This window comes from Cetorhinus maximus, chromosome 33, assembly GCF_964194155.1.
Source record: "Cetorhinus maximus chromosome 33, sCetMax3.hap1.1, whole genome shotgun sequence".
Taxonomy (NCBI): domain Eukaryota; kingdom Metazoa; phylum Chordata; class Chondrichthyes; order Lamniformes; family Cetorhinidae; genus Cetorhinus; species Cetorhinus maximus.
In genome coordinates, this window is record NC_135911.1 from 7,672,088 (window position 1) to 7,688,755 (window position 16,668).

Below are 16,668 nucleotides of genomic sequence, written 5' to 3' on the forward strand. Positions count from 1 at the left end.
ATATCTGCTGCGAGTTGGCACTGAAGTCATCGTTCATTACATTGGACCTGGTAAGGGCTTCGATGGAGAGAGTCAGCACTGCCAAATGAAGCTATTTCACGAGGCAACCTGAAATCCTGCATGAAACAAGGTCCAACGGAGGAAGCACGACATATTATTATAAGGAATAAACAGCCGGACAGTCCCATTGACCTATAGAGAGCCGTCCCTGCCCCATTTCAGCAGCATGTTGGGAATGGGAAACAGATTTTGGACTGTAGGTCAAAACTCCCCACAGTGAGAATTTAACATGTTAGCAATTATTTCTGATAGATCACCATTCTCAAAACACTTTCTACAATATGATCTTCCTGTTCTAAGTCATTGAACATGTTGTGTTCAGCTATTGATAAGCTCCATTTGTGAGAATGGGGATGAATCCACCTACATCTTATTTACATTTAATAACAGCGTATTCACTGGGCTCCTGAATCTGCAAATGATTTTCAGATTTGTGAAAGTTCGAGAAACTGAATGATGCGTATAGAATCTCCTCACTTGCAGCTGAATTTGATGCAGTCTCTCGAACATCAGCATTACTGTCCGGGCCATGACCCTGTAACAGAAAGCTGTGTGTTAGACATGGAGCTAGTGGAATGGATAGGATTGTCATATCTGTAACAGAATAATCTCTTTCATTCTATCTCTGATACTAATCTATTGTCCATACTCAATTACAAAAAGTGCTTTAAATTCTATATTTCAATTTCAACAGAAACCTGCTAGACAAGAATTGTCCATGCCATATTCACCAGGACATCGTCCAAGGCATCACCTCCAGTCAGTGGATTGGGGTAGCCTTTCCATCATTAGAAAGCTCAGTCAAACACGGTTTCACAACACTCGTTAAACGGTTGAATTGCACGTTTAGTGTGGTTAGAAACAGAGTAATAATCTGGTAGATATCTCCTTTCGACATTGGTCAGTTTCCTTCCCCTCACTAACCTGGGTGGTCCAGGGGTGTTGCGCCACAGCGTAAGTCGCCCAGTCGTCGTTGGCTGTGGGGACACAAGCGATGTCACTTTTCATCTTCCTGATTATTAAGTAAAAAGTAAGATTAATCTCACAGCTGTTTAGAATGAAGCTTCATAAACCTACTAGTGCCAGTGTGTTCAGTTATACCAACAATAACAGAAAATTCTGGAAAAACTCAGCAGGCCTAACAGCATCTGTGGAGAGAAAGGCAGGGTTAACGTTTCGAGTCCGCATGACTCTTCTTCAGAGCTGTGTTCGATTATAGCTGCCTGCTGTACCATCAGGAACTTGGCTGTCTATCGTTTCCTGATCAACATAGACCCAGTTTGGTTCCTGTTTACTTATTGCCCGTAAACTTCCATCTTGTGAAGGTTTCCCTCCATCTCAGAAATCTGATCAATGAGCTGGAGCCGCCAGCACTAGGAAATTATATCAGTCAGCAGAGAGTTTCATTGCCTGTGTAGAGAACTTGTAACACCTGGTAAACTATCAGGCACAGTCATTCCAAACATTAAGTTAACATTATTTAAAAGATAAATGCATTAATTTTTAAATAAAACGTGTGCACACCTAACACATGTCAGGGAGAGTTACTGTTTGTTAACACGACGTTGGAGAGGTGATTAGGTCCTTCATACTGAGTCTTAACAATATATTAAATAGCAAAAAAGTGTTTCGTGCAGTCGCTTCACACATGGTTAATAGGCAGGAGATCCCGATATTGATTTAACAAGTTATATACAGAGCTGACTGGAGAGATTAACGTAATATCCTAAAGCAAACTTCCAAACTAGCAAGGCCGGACTTCCTGTTGAAATAAATGAAAATGACGAGCAAAGAAAGCAGCGATCAGAGGGCCAGTCAGGGTTAGACCGTCATGTTTGAACTTCTCTGGCAAACGGTTCCTCCAATTATAGTCTTCCCTTCCCTTCCTCACACTCCCTCCCGCAGGCTCCAGGGTGAGATAGAGAGGGTTCTGGGAATAAGAGGAACAGTATCCTTTACAGTCCCTCGCAGACCCCATCAGGTTGTCTAAACCAGTCCCGGAGTCCACCGGGAGCAGGTTTTACCTGTAACAACACTGAAGTTCACTGTGATCCTACTCGAAGAAACTAATGCAATTACCTCTTGAAGGCAATACTAGAGTCGAGCACCCAGTACACCAGAAGGAAGTGTATTCCAGTATTGCATTCAAACATTAGTGACTGATATTGCACAGATTAAATACAGATTGGTGGAAATTGGACTTAATTCTTCGCGTTCACTTTGGAAACCTAGATTGTGTTTTGTTTTCAATTACAAATTACTTTTATCAAATATAATTCGCTTACTGTTTCTTCATTCGGCTCTGGAGAATTGGGGCTAACAAACTATTTCATTCCCATATGCATGTGAGAGCTCATTCCGATCAATAGCCGAGTGCAAGATAGGCCAGAGGACATGAGCCTCTGTCATTCCGCTGTTTTCATTACATAAGAGCTGGAATTCCATTAGCAACTCCTTTACAACTCTTAGCTCATTGTCAGGGCCAGGGTTTTCAGGGCGAACCTTATTAAGCAATAGCTCCGCCTCGCACCCTTTAAATCTGTGTTTAACTATTTAAGCAGCACACACCTACCTCTGTAACTTCACCGGGATCAAAATCAGAATGATAAATGCGGCGACTGCTCCAACTGGGATAACAATTATCCAGGGGAATATTCCTGAAATAGTCAAAAATATCTTGTTCAGCATTGCGCGAAGTTACAACTTAGTTGCAAGGCAACTTCTATCTGGGTGTAAATACAATTTTTGTCTTAAATAAATATAAATCTGATTTATTCTATAATTTCCTCAAACTCAGGACTTAATCTCATTAAAAATCCTGGTCGTGGTTCTGTTATTGTGTAGTGTACTCTTCACCTCACAAGGAACGGGGAGCATTTGAACTCATTCCTCCTGATAGGCTTTGGAACTAGATTTCAGGCATATTTATGGCCCTGTTTTGTGTCCTGTGTGAAGCTGCAATGCTTACATCAATCTTGGTTTCATTTACGGCAAGCTCATGTGAAAGTAAAACTAATGGAGTGCCCGGGTACAATGTCATCTACACGCCTCAGCCTCGGTAACAGGTTGTGAATCTCTCAGTGCAACAGAGATGCTTTAGCACAGCAGTAACATCTGACCCTAGCAAATTGTCATGGCCCAATAGTTCCTGAACTTTGTTTCATGTTTTAAAACTGATCACATAAGGCTTCAAAAAGATGCCTGCCTGAGGGCCACTGTACTTTTGTGGATTGACCCCACTTCCTTGCCTCAAGAGGGGACAAAAGGAACCTCCCAGGCTGATGTTGAATCAATGCCCTTTTCTAAAACTGATTCAAAAGGGTCTGCTTCATCGTCCTTCGCTTCAACTAGGGCATCAACTCATCTAATAAACTACAAGCCTGCCACGAACGAGGCTGGGATGATTATAATTTGCAGCCATGTTGTTTTATCTTCATCTGTGTCTTTATTTGCGTTTGTGATAGCCTTTGCAAAACTAATGAGTGAGCCACCATGTTTTCAAACATCTGGGCTAAGTGCGTGATAATAAATGACCTTCTTTATTTTAAATCTCATAAAAAGCTTGCTGCTGCAATTATTTAATGGGGGCAATCTCTGTGAGGGTGTGTAACTTACTGATCACGGGCAGTAAAAAGAAACCACAAAATTCCAGGATAAAGGCAAAATACTGTGGATGCTGGAAATCTGAAACGGTAACAAAATGTGCTAGAAAAAATCAGCAGGTCTGACAGCACCCTGTGGAGCGAAAGACAGAGTTCACGTTTCGAGTCCGCATGACACTTCTTTAGAACTAAAGAGGAGTAAAAATATGGTAAAATATATGCTGTTAAAGGGGGGGAGGACAGTGAAGCTGGATAGAAGGCCAGTGATAGGTGGAGGCAAAGGAGAGATTGCAAAAGATGCCATAAACAAAAGGTCGAAGCGGTGTTGATGATGGTGATACTGGCTAAAGGAGGTGCTAATGGTGACATTAAGAGTAGAAAGCAGGATGAACAAGTGATAGATGTCCCTAGTGGGGGTGGGGTAGGGGGAGGGGACGGTGTGGGAAAAAGATCAAAATAGTCTAAGAGGTGCGAATAAAACAATGAATAAAAATGGAAATAAATGTAAAAAGAAATAATAAATATAGGTCGGAAAATATAGGTTGGAAAAGGGGGATCAAAAAGGGGTGAGGATGGAGGAGAGAGTTCATGGTCTGAGGTTGTTGAACTCATTGTTTGATTCCGGAAGGCTGTAAAGTGCCTAATCGGAAGATGAGGTGCTGTTCCTCCAGTTTGCGTTGAGCTTCACTGGAACATTGCAGCAGGCCAAGGACGGACATGTGGGCATAAAAGCAGGGTGGAGTGTTGAAATGGCAAGTGACAGGAAGGTCTGGGTAATGCTTGCGGACAGACCGAAGGTGTTCTGCAAAGCGGTCACACAGTCTGCATTTGGTCTCTCCAATGTAGAGGAGACCGCATTGGGAGCAGCGAATGCAGTAGACGAAATTGAGGGAATTGCAAGAGAAGCGCTGCTTCACTTGAAAGGAGTGTTTGGGCCTTGCACGTTGAGGAGGAGGGAAGTAAAGGGACAGGTGTTGCACCTTCTTTGATTGCGTGGAAAGTGCCTTGGGAGGGGTTTGAGGTGTTGGGGGTGATGGAGGAGTGTGCCAGGGTGTCCTGGAGTGAATGGTCCCTACGGAATGCCAAAAAGGGGTGGGGGAGGGGTGAAGGGAAGATGTGTTTGGTGGTGACATCATATTGGAGTTGGCGGAAATGGCAGAGGTTGATCCTTTGAATGTGGAGGCTGGTGGAGCGAAAAGTGAGGCCAAGGGGGACCCTATCATGGTTCTGAAGGGAGTGGAAGGTGTGAGGGCAGAGGTGCGGGAGATGGAATAGACACCATTGAGGGCCCTGTCAACCACCATGGGTGGGAAACCTCGATTAAGGGAGGAACCAATAAGTTCTGCCCGTGACACAACTAACGAGAACCATCCATAGATAGCAGTATGTGCATTACCAAGGCAATATCAAACTTCACAGCATGGGGCTAATGACCTAACTTTGATTAATTTCCCAAGTATAACCTCGATAACCAGCATATATCCATGTTATACTCAAATTGCATCGCTTCCTATTCAATCTATCATTTCAGTCTCTAACAAGCCCTTTCAATTATCCCTGATTTCCTGCTTCAAATTTAAAGAATATCTCATTTCATGGTCTTCCTTTGGAAACTACAAATGGGTTCGGGCTGGAATGGTCTCAGGCTATGACTGAAAGGAGACATTTCTAAACTCAGAGGGTTACAAACCTTTGTAATTCTCTATCCCGGAGAGCCATGAATGCTTAGCCACTGAGTCAATTCAAGGCTGAGATATGCTCCGGACCAGAGGGGAATCAAAGGATGTGAGGAACTCGCAACATGTGGAGCTGAGGTCAACGATCATCTATGACCTTATTGGATGAGGAGTATCCTCGAGGCAGACACACAAGAGCACGAGAATTAAGAGCAAGGAATAGGCCATTCGGCCCCTCGAACCTGCTCCACCATTCAATGAGATCGTGGTTGCTCCGATTGTGATCTCAACCCCTCTTTCCTGCCTGCCCTCATAATCCTCGACTCCCTTGCCGACAAAACAATCTGTCTAACGGCCTTAAATATATTCAAGGACCCCGCCTCCGCTCCTCCTTTGGGAAGTGAATCTCACAGATTTACGACTCTGGGAGAGAAAAAGATAATCTCATCTCAGTCTTAAATGGGAGATCCCTAACTTTTAAGCTATGGCCCCAGTGCTAGAATCCTCCACAAGTGGAAACATCCTCTTAGCATCGACCCTGTCAAGTTACCTCAGGATCTTATATGATTCAATGACATCAGCTTTCATTCTGTAAACCTGCAAACCTGGTATAGGCTCAAACTACCCAACCTTTCCCTATGAGATAACCAGGAATCAGTCGAGTGAACCCTTTTCTATACTGCCTCAAATGTGCTTAGATCCTTCAGTGGCTGAGGAGACCAAAACTGTCCACAATACTCCAGATGCGGCCTCACTAAGGCCCTGTACAGCTGTAGCAACACTTCACTACTTTTATGCCCGATTCCCCCTTGCAATAAAGGCAATGTGCCTGTCCAACCACTTGCTGCACCTGCATGTAAACGTCTTGTCATTCATGCACCAGGACAACCAGGACCCTCTGTCCAGTAAAGTTCTGCAATCTTCCTCCATTTAAATAACATACTGTTTTCTCTTTCCTGCCAAAGTGAACAAGTTCACATTTCTCCACTTTATACTCCATCGGCATTTCCCCCGCTCCCGTGACCTATCTAGATCCCTTTGTAGTCTCTTCATGTTCCCTTGAAAACATGGTGACTCTACTCAATTGCATTATGATTTACTAAACGTTCTGTTACTGCCTTTCTCCTAATGAATTTTAATGTTTTTCATCTAATAGACATTAAGCCAAATGGCCAATTGTTTCCTGCTTTCTTCCTCCCTCATAGTGGTATTGTCACTGGGCTGGTATTCCAGAGATCGAGGGTAATGCCCTGGGGACACAGGTTTGAAATCCACCGTGGCAGATGATGAATTTTGAATTCAATAAAAATCTGGTATTAAAAGTCTGATGATGACCATGGAACCATTGCCGATTGCTGTAAAAACCCATCCAGCTCATTAATGTCCTTTAGGGAAGGAAAGCTGCTGTCCTTACCTGGGCTGTTCTACGTGTGATTCTAGGCACACAACAATGTGGTTGACTCTTAAAAAAATGCCCTCTGAACAAGGGCAATTAAGGATGGGCAACAAATGCCCACCTAGCCAGCGGCACCTACATCCCATGAACGCATTGCAAAAAAACCAGAGGGGGCATTTAAGAGTCAACCACATATACGTCAGGTCAAGTAACGATGGCAGATTTCCTTCCCTAAAGGAGATTAAACCAGATGTTTTTTTGTTCAATTCCACGGTCACCATCACTGAAACTAGTTTCGAATTCCAGATTTTATTAATGGAATTTCAATTCCACCAGCTGCCATGATGGGATTTGAACGCATGTCCCCTGCGCATAAGGCTGGGTCTCTTGATTACTGGTCCAGCGACATTGGGACATTCCACCCCCTTAATCTGCCCTAAAATGAATTGTTGACTCTGAATATTCCACATGCTTCATCAGGTTGTGTGCAGTGATCTGAAGCAGTTATTTTTCCAATCTCCATTCTATGCTTGTATGACTCCATCAGCTTGACTGCATTAATTGAGCTTGGATTAATGAAAGCCAGCATTATAAATGCTTTTTTTTCATTCATTCATTGTGTGTGGGCATCACTGACTAGGCCATGTATTGGCCCATCCCTAATTACCCTTGTTCAGAGGACATTTAAGAGTCAACCACAACCTCTGTTGTGGGCCTGGAATCACCTGTAGGCCAGACCAGATAAGGACGGCAGATTCCCTTTCCTAAAGGACGTTAGTGAACCAGATGAGGTTTTTACAACAATTGGCAATGGTTTCATTGTAAATTGAACCCGGGTCCCCAGAGCATTACCCTGTGTCTCTAAAATACACCGTCCCTCCCTCTTTGGGCCTGAACGAGATAGAAATAGACATCTGGTGTAGGGGTTTTGGTGGGGGCTGCTGGTAGTATAGACTGTGGTTTACTATCATATTCTGAAAAAAAATTGGACTTCCTTCACTGTTTATTTTAATTCGAAAAGAAAATGTCATTTTCAGGTTAATTTGGCAAGTGCCAGCTGTCTGAATTTTAAAATCGATGATCCTGATCCCTCTAACTGCTGATTGGTCATTGATGGAAAGTGCACTTAGAGATAGATTTAGTATTGAACTGATAAATGGAGCTGGAATTTGCTGTCACTATTATAATTGAATTTGTGACTGAGCTGTGACTCCATTATAGTGTTCAATAGATTAAACAAGGGCCCTCAGTGTGGAGCTGGTATTTGCTGATAGAATCACCGTGTTTATTTGCTGCTTTACATGAAATCATGTTACCAGTTCCCGTTGGTAGGACCAGCCTCAGCGAGCTTTGCACAAGGGACTTATTCGCCGCCCGGGTGATGATTTCCACATCTGACATAATCCCAGGGAGGATTCTCCCATTGAGGCCCCATGTGATGTTTGCAGGTGGATTGGCTCTAATTCTGCAGGTACAATTAGTCCAATATTCCGAGGTACTGCAGGTTGGGCCCACTATTATTCTGGGTTTATTTAAAAAGAGGAAAAATATATACGCAACAATTATAATTAACAGTTGCAGTTTCTAAAATCCATTAATTTAGCTGTTGAAAGAGCCACGATAGTCATGGTCGACTCTGAAAACGAAATACATTTTAAAAAATAAATAAAGCAAACAGTCAATATAACATAAGTTCAATCACATGTTATATTTTCAAACAAATCAGGCTAACACTTAGCAAAAATAAAATCGTAGTTAATCACAGGAATGTTCATCCCAACCAGACTTGTCTTGAGAGATGTTGTGGGAGATTGCTCAGACCAGAGGAAATGCAACTGATATTTATATGTAACATGTTCCCAAAAAATATGCTTTAAACTGCCAGTGTTGGGGGAAAAAAGTCAAATAATCTCCCTAATTTTGCTCCTTTTAACATCGTCCTTTGGGCTGGACTGACTTATTTCTTCATAGGTTCGGCTAAGAAGGTGAAAATTCAAATGATGAAACCTCATAATGTTAAATGGCTAATTCATTCCATTGTTGACAGGTATCTTGGAGAGTCTTGACTTAACTGAAGGCACCCAGCTATGATTTGTAAGAAACAAATAGTGCTTGAGTAAGCGAATTTATTTTTTTAATGAAGTAACAGAGGAGGTTGATTGGTGGAGGGCGGGCGGGGAAGCAATAGGTTTTGCCTGTACTGCTTCTAAGAAAGAGTTTAACAAAGCACCACATAAAAGTCTGGTTACCTAAATTACGGCTCATGGAATAGGGAGGTCTATCAGCTTGGTTAAAAATATTGGCTTAAAAAAAGAAAACATCCAGTCTTGGTGAATGGTTGTTTTTCAGACTACCGGGTGGTTGACATTGGTGCTCCCCATTGTTCTTTCTAGGACCACTGATGTTCTGATATTTATAACTTACTTGTATGTTGCAATACAGAATAAAATTACAAAGTTTCTCACATGGGATACAGGGTAATTTGATAAGGTGGATTCAAAATTGGCTTAATTGTAGGAGACAGAGGGTAATGACAGAAGGATGCTTTAGTGACTGGAAGCCCGTGTCCAGTGGCGTACCACAGGGATCTGTGCTGGGTCCCCTGTTATTCATCGTTTATATAAACGACTATGTGGAGGGTAGGATTAGTAAGTTTGCGGATGACACAAAGATTGGCCGGGTGGTTAATAGTGAAGTTGACTGTCTTGGGCTACAGGAAGATATGCACAGAATGGTCAAATGGGCAGATAAGTGGCATATGGAATTTAACACTGAAAAGTGATACGCTTTGGAAAGAGTAATTTGACAACGAAGTATTCAATGCGTGGCATGACACTAGGAAGTTCTGAGGAACAAAGGGACCTTGGCGTGTGTGTCCATAGATCTCTGAAGGCAGAGGGGCATATTAGTGGGGTGGTGAAAAAGGCATATGGGACACTTGCCTTTAACAATCGAGGCATAGATTATAAAAGTAGGGAGGTCATTTTGGAGTTGTATAGAACCTTGGTGAGGCCACAGCTGGAGTACTGTGTGCAGTTCTGGTCGCCACATTATAGGAAGGATGTGATTGCACTGGAGGGATTGGAGAGGAGATTCACCAGGATGTTCTCTGGGATGAAACGTTTAGGTTTTGAAGAGAGGTTGGATAGACATGTGTTGCTTTCGTTGGAGCAGAGAAGACTAAGGGGCAACCTGATCGAGGTGTACAAGATTATGAGAGGCATGGACAGGGCGGATAGGGAGCAGCTGTTCCACTTAGCTGAAGGGTCAGTCACAAGGGGACACAAGTTCAAGGTGAGGGGCAGGAGGTTTAGGGAGGATGTGAGGAAAATCTTTTTTACCCAGAGGGTAGTGACGGTCTGGAATGCGCTGCCTGGGAGGGTGATGGAGGCGGGTTGCCTCACATCCTTTAAAAAGTACCTCGATGAGCACTTGGCACGTCATAACATTCAAGGCTATGGGCGAAGTGCTGCTAAATGGGATTAGGTAGGTAGGTCAGGTGTTTCTCACGTGTCCGTGCAGACACGATGGGCCGAAGGGCCTCTTCTGCATTGTGCGATTCTGTGATTCTGTGATAGCCAACTTGAGAAAGTGGTGGACAGCGGCAATGATGGCAAAGGTTACCATCATGGGCAGACATCTTTCTGGGCATTGATTCCAGGGAAGTGTGAGGTGCCCCATTTGGCAGAAGGGATAGGGAGAGGTCATATAGACTCTAAACTATAATCTAGACAGATAATTCAATTTAGTGTCGATAAATACGAGGATAATCTACTCAGATGGGTTGAACAAGATAGAAGTTACACAAACCGGGGCTGACTGCAGATGCTATCAGATTGTGAAAGGGAATCTGACATTTTTAAGTGTTTATTTTAATTCAGAAAACAAACATTTTCAATGTCAATAGATATTTCTTCTGTTCCTATAACTTTGCCTTTCATATATGCAGCAAGTTTCAGAAAGTACTAATGACTTTGTTCATTGGTATCAGCCATGATGGAAAGCGCACCGAGTACTAACTAGAGGTAGATTCAGGATTGAGCTGCTGAATGGGGCTGGATTTGCTGACACTATTATAATTGAGTTAGTGAATGAGCTGTGACTCCATTATAATATTCAACAGGTTAAACATGTACCCTGCGTGTGGAGCTGGTATTTGCTGATAGAATTACCTTGTTTATTTGCTGCTTCACATGAAACCAGGTTTCCAGTTCCCGTTGGTAGGACCAGTCTCAGCGAGCTCTGCACCAGACACCTATTCACCGCCAGGGAGATGATTTCCATTTCTGACCAGATCGCAGAGAGGATTGTCTCATTGAGGCCCCATGTAATGTTTGCAGGTGGATTGGCTCTGACCCTGCAGGTGTAATTAGTCCAATTTGCAGAGAAAGTGCAGATCAGGCCCACTATTATTCTGGGCTTAACTAAAAGAAATACAGAAATAATTATATTTAAGTGTTTCTATAAAGAATTAATTTGTTTTCTTAAGTAAATGCAATAGATTTGGTATATGTTTTCCCAAATTAGGAAATATTACCAGTGGTATATATTACCCGTTTAATGGCGTGTTACATTTTGTCATACGGCGGGTTAGCCCTTAGGAACATGTTTATGTTTAATCTAATGAACGTTCATCCCAAACACACTTGTCTTGAGAGATGCACTGGGAGATTCCTCACACGGAGCAAGTGCAGAATGATAAATATCTATAATGTTGCCAAAATGTGTTTCATCGGTCAGTGTTTGGAAAAGCGTCAACTTATTTCAACCTATTCCCCAGTTCTCCACTTTGAAACATTTCCCTTTGATGAGGGCTGCCGTGTTTCTTCAGATGTTCAGCTAACGAGATAACTGGACAAGGATACGCTAACAAGGGTGGGCAGACAAGCGTCAAATGGAATTGAATAAGTGACTGAGTTAAGTGACTGAGTTAAGTGACTGTGTTAAGTGACTGAGTTAAGTGACTGAATTGAATAAGAAGATGATGGATTTTGGTGGAACAAATGGCGCGAGGTAATATAAATCAAGTGGCACCATTCGGAAGAGAACACAGGGACGTGGAGTTGCAAGTGAACAGATCCTTGAAAGTGACTCGTTGAGAGGGTCGGTGGCAACGCTTATGGGATCTTCCGTGTCATAAACAGAGATACTAATTACAAAGACAGGGAAGTTATGCTGTGGACCCCTATACAGCTCCAGTTAGGCCACAGTTAGAAGATTGTGCCCAGCTCTGGTCACCACACTATATGAAGGATGTGAGTGTCCTGGAGAAGGTGCAGAGGAGATTTACCAGAATGTCTCCAGCGATTGGGGATTTTCGTTGCAATTATAGGTCGCAGAAGCTGGGGTCGTTCTACCTTAGGCAAAGCTGTAGAAGATTTGATAGGGATGTACCGAGATTATAGCAGGAAGCAAAGAAACTATGTTCCCCTTAGCTGATGATGGGACAAGGATTTGTGGACATGATTTAAGATTTTTGTCAGGAGATGCTGCAGGATGATGAGGAAGAACCCATTTGTTAATGACCTGGACCTCAATGTATACGAGGTGGACGAAGTGAAGACAATGAATGATTTCATAATGAAACTGACTGGACACTTTCCGGCAACAAATGCGCTTTGTTACCAGGATGGAGCAAAGGGATGGGTCCATTTGGATTCCTCGACAGAAAGGTGGCATGGGCTCGATTGGCTGAATGTTATCCTTCTATACCGTGAGTGATTTGTAACTATATGTTATACGAATAGGAGGGCTGCCATCACTAATCCGGGAGAATATATGGTTATCGAAATGCGAAATGCTAATTCTATGGAATAGAAATTTAATTCCGTTAGACTACCAGCATTACTTGTGCAGAATTGGATGCAGAATAATATTTGCGGTAAATTTTCTTGTGGGCCAAGCTCATAAAGATTAATTCACAGTGAGCCATAATCCACTCCTGCCAACCTGAGCCAGATCGCCAGGTTTATTTCTATCATTGAAACCATCGAGGCTATGCTCAGCCCCGCCTGCACAACAGGGTCCCGCACTGCCTCTGTCCCAGCCTCATTCAATTTGGAGCCTTCCAGCAAGGTTACAAGGGAATGTTGAAATTTAATGCATAGTTCGTGAGATGAAAGGCAAGTGTCAAATTGAGAAGTTTATGCACACTTACGTTGCACAGGAGTCGACGTGGAACTGTTTACGGTGCCCAGGTTATATTCAGCCACACACCAATATTCACCGTCACCTTCAGAAGTCATGTTGTGAACCATCTGCTTTAATTCATCAGTGGAACAGCTGCTTATCTCTTCATCGTTTTTCTCCCATCTTAAACTGCTGGCCAATGTTCCCCTGACGGTGCAGTATAATAATGAGGAGTTGCCTTCCACCACCATGACAGAGGAATTGGCTGTTGGCTTTACCAATCCGCCTAAAGCAGACATAAATGCAAAACATGAATGACGAGTCATCGTCATTCGGCTCCAAGAGAAATCATTATATTGGGCTGAGTGGCCCTGTCTGATTTGGGAACCTCCGGATTTAACTATCATAGAGCCTGAAACGAGAAGAAGAATGTATATTCCTCGGGCACTTTCCCCTCTTCCCATTTTGGCTGCTTGTTGGTGCCTCTACGTTAGCACCCTTCGCTCTTTCAGGCCAATTCTGAAGTCCAACCAGCGGTGAGATCTGACTTCATTGAAGACCATAAGACATAGGAGCAGAAATTAGGCCAATCGGCCCATCGAGTCTGCTCCGCCATTCAATCATGGCTGATAAGTTTCTCAACCCCATTCTCCCGCCTTCTCCCCGTAACCTTTGATCCCCTTACCAAGCAAGAACCTATCTATCTCGGTCTTAAATACACTCAATGACCTGGCCTCCACAGCCTTCTGTGGCAATGAATTCCATAGATTCACCACTCTCCGGCTAAAGAAGTTTCTCCTCATCTCTGTTCTAAAAGGTCTTCCCTTTACTCGGAGGCTGTGCCCTCGGGTCCTAGTCTCTCCTACTAATGGAAACATCTTCCCCACGTCCGCTCTATCCAGGCCTTTCAGTATTCTGTAAGTTTCAATCAGATCCCCCCTCATCCTTCTAAACTCCATCGAGTATAGACCCAGAGTCCTCAAACGTTTGTTTCCAATATGCAGCTGTCGATGCTGATTCGCTGTCCTCGTTTCAATAATACACTTAATACTGACTAAACTCAGAGCATCACTGGAATCCCCTCGAATCACAAACACCAAACGCGCGGAGTCCTCAATATTGATAAGGGAACTAGGCAGCTACATGTGATTCGGAACATTCCTCAAAAGGAGGATACACAACATCACGGGTGGTCAGTTTTACTGGGGTAATTAACATATGGCGCTCTCTTTAGTGTAGGAGCTATCGCGTTTATTATCAGTACCTCTCCAACCTGTGTTTCAACTACCCTGAGCGTTCAGCCGAGGAATTGGCAACATTTGCCCACTTTACGCATTCAGAGAACTGGAATGGCAATAAATAAAGGAACAAAACAAACACCGGAAACAGAAAACTGGACTTTATAACGCTCAGTGCGAAATGTACAAACAGTCCCCCTGGAGGAGACTTCGGCGATGAATTGATATGCCCCTCATCACTCTTCCTGATGTCCTTTATCAGGAGGGAGCATTGCGCTTTCCCGAGGTTGCATTTGAACTGAATTCTTTCACGGCAGTTATAACCCTGCCACCCTGGCTTTCTGCTATCACAGATAGTAATGCCACTGGAGTTAACAGGGTCCCACTTCAGCCATCTCCCCTGCAAGTCGCTCATATATTCTATATTATTCATCCTGCACGGAATCTCTACATCTGAACTCAAGTTGGCGGATACATGTTCTGGAATCACCACCGGGAACTGACGACTACAAATAACTAAGACATGAAAAAAAATAAAAACAGGAATTATCACCCTTTCGAAATTTCCATCGAAAATCCATTTCAATATCTTTAGCGGCGATTAGATTTTTTGTCAATTTTCAAGTACTCCCCTACACAATCACTATTTTGGTGTCAGTTAGTGAATTTTCAGCTCAAGTAAAATACTAATTAAATATCAATTACGCCTTTTCAAATGTTTATTAGAATATCTATTTAATCAGTGCATTAAGAGCAACATATTTACATATTTAACCCGAGTCCAAAAGCCGAATACGTTGTCATTAAAAAGCAAGAGAATGTCCAATAAACATCCTCAATGAACATACATTAAAATCAGTATTAATTAAAATAGGCATTAAATATTCATTGTATCTCACTTTAATTACTCAATAAATATCAATTAATGCTCTACAAATGCATTACAATACTCATTCAATATAATTCGAAGTGTCCAACATTAGAATGTTATTCGAATAGGCAACTATATTTATAACAATATTTAGCCATAGCTAAATCAGGAATTAAACACTCATGTCATCTCAGATCGCCATCTTTAAAATATCAAAAGTTAATTGCACAGTGCATTTCCTATTCATTTTCTTCAAGACAAGATTGATTTGTTGCAGAAATTAGTAAAAACATATGAAATTTACCTTCTGTCCATGACACGAAGGAAAGAAAGAGACAAATCCACATGTTGGGAACAAATGTTGATTTCACTGTCAAAGTAAGGAATCGCTTGGGTCATTAGTTCCGTCTGTTAGTGAATGCGATATGATAGCACATCTCAGACTGACACAATAATGTTCAGTACAGAAAGAACATGTACCTCTCCATCTCAAGCACGTACACAGACCAAATGTGCCGTCACTTATGACCACAATAAATTGGATTTGGCTTCAAAGATAGAACAGTCCACGCTTGCTGCCGCCTCTAAACCACATTTCACACATATTAGTTTTATCATAGCTAATACGATGTAAATATGTCAGACTTCTGGCTACAGTTAATTTACTACAATGGGTGTACGTGTGGGTTCGACATCTCGGTTAGTGTGTGCACTAATACCCATTTGTGACGTCGGATATAGGAGCTGTTTGACATTAAACTCTTGCCATTGTGGTAAGCGGGCATTTTGCTCACTAATTTGACTCTGCATCTATCATTGAGCGTATTAAATTTCAGGGAAAAAGCCAAAGTGCGACCCTATTATCGGCATCACTCTCTTCTGTCAACATTCGTCAAGGTTTGAATGGTGTGAAATGGACTTGAGAGCAGTTTATAAAACCAGTTCTGAAAAATGCATGCCTAAATTCCTTCAGATAAGAAAATTGGAAGGGGTGATAAATTAGTGGACCAATAGCACTTCTCCATAAATAGTTCCCCTCTAACTTAGAGTAAGATCTCGTTAAGTACGGTGGGCGGTGGGCTCAGGCCCGAAACCTTTATTCCAATTGGCTATAAGCAAGGTCGGATCTTTAATCCAATTAGCCAGAATCCATGCCGAGTATCAGTTGGGATGTTTTATTCTCGGTCGACCCTCCCGCCCACTTGTCACTCGGCTGACAGTCTGGAAAGCCCCCACTGCTTCAGATTGGCGTGGGACTGTAATGCAAAACTCGCAGATCGTCAATTATTGTTACGCTTCATCCTATTATAATTCCCATTGACTGCAATGGAAAGGGGGGGTGTTAAAAGCGGTCAAACAGAACGCCTATCCGGCATCCCGCATCTTACACTGCTGACAAATAAATAATTTTTGGATGATTTACCTCAGACTATAGTCACATTTATTCCTGGTTTTACCCTGGGGGTATCATGAGTTTTAGTTCAAATTCTGACAGAAATATGACAGTTTTTTATGAACATTGGGCAGTCTAGTGAATAACAACTACATTTATCCCTTCACACTCTTAGTCCAGGTGTCTTGTAGACCACACCAGATGCGCTCATTAGGTGACCAGTTGATGCACTCCTCTAGGTCATCATTACAGCTTGATTTTTCTGACTCTCTCATCATTCACTAGTGGATACAATCGATTTTC

The 16,668-nt window shown here is 42.6% G+C and overlaps 1 protein-coding gene across 1 annotated transcript in view; it reads right to left on the reverse strand.

Moving 5' to 3' along the window:
* Positions 1-430: 430 nt before the first annotated feature.
* The window catches only part of LOC144671546 (Schwann cell myelin protein-like), a 28,755-nt gene continuing 12,517 nt past the window's right edge, over positions 431-16,668 (reverse strand). Inside the window, exons 2-8 of the mRNA XM_078533499.1 lie at positions 12,892-13,149; positions 10,907-11,158; positions 8,936-8,940; positions 7,979-8,318; positions 2,633-2,717; positions 985-1,072; positions 431-595 (exon numbers count right to left, since the gene is read on the reverse strand). Of these exons, the coding sequence (XP_078389625.1) occupies positions 431-595; positions 985-1,072; positions 2,633-2,717; positions 7,979-8,318; positions 8,936-8,940; positions 10,907-11,158; positions 12,892-13,149 (1,193 nt within the window). The remainder of the gene's footprint in view (positions 596-984; positions 1,073-2,632; positions 2,718-7,978; positions 8,319-8,935; positions 8,941-10,906; positions 11,159-12,891; positions 13,150-16,668) is intronic.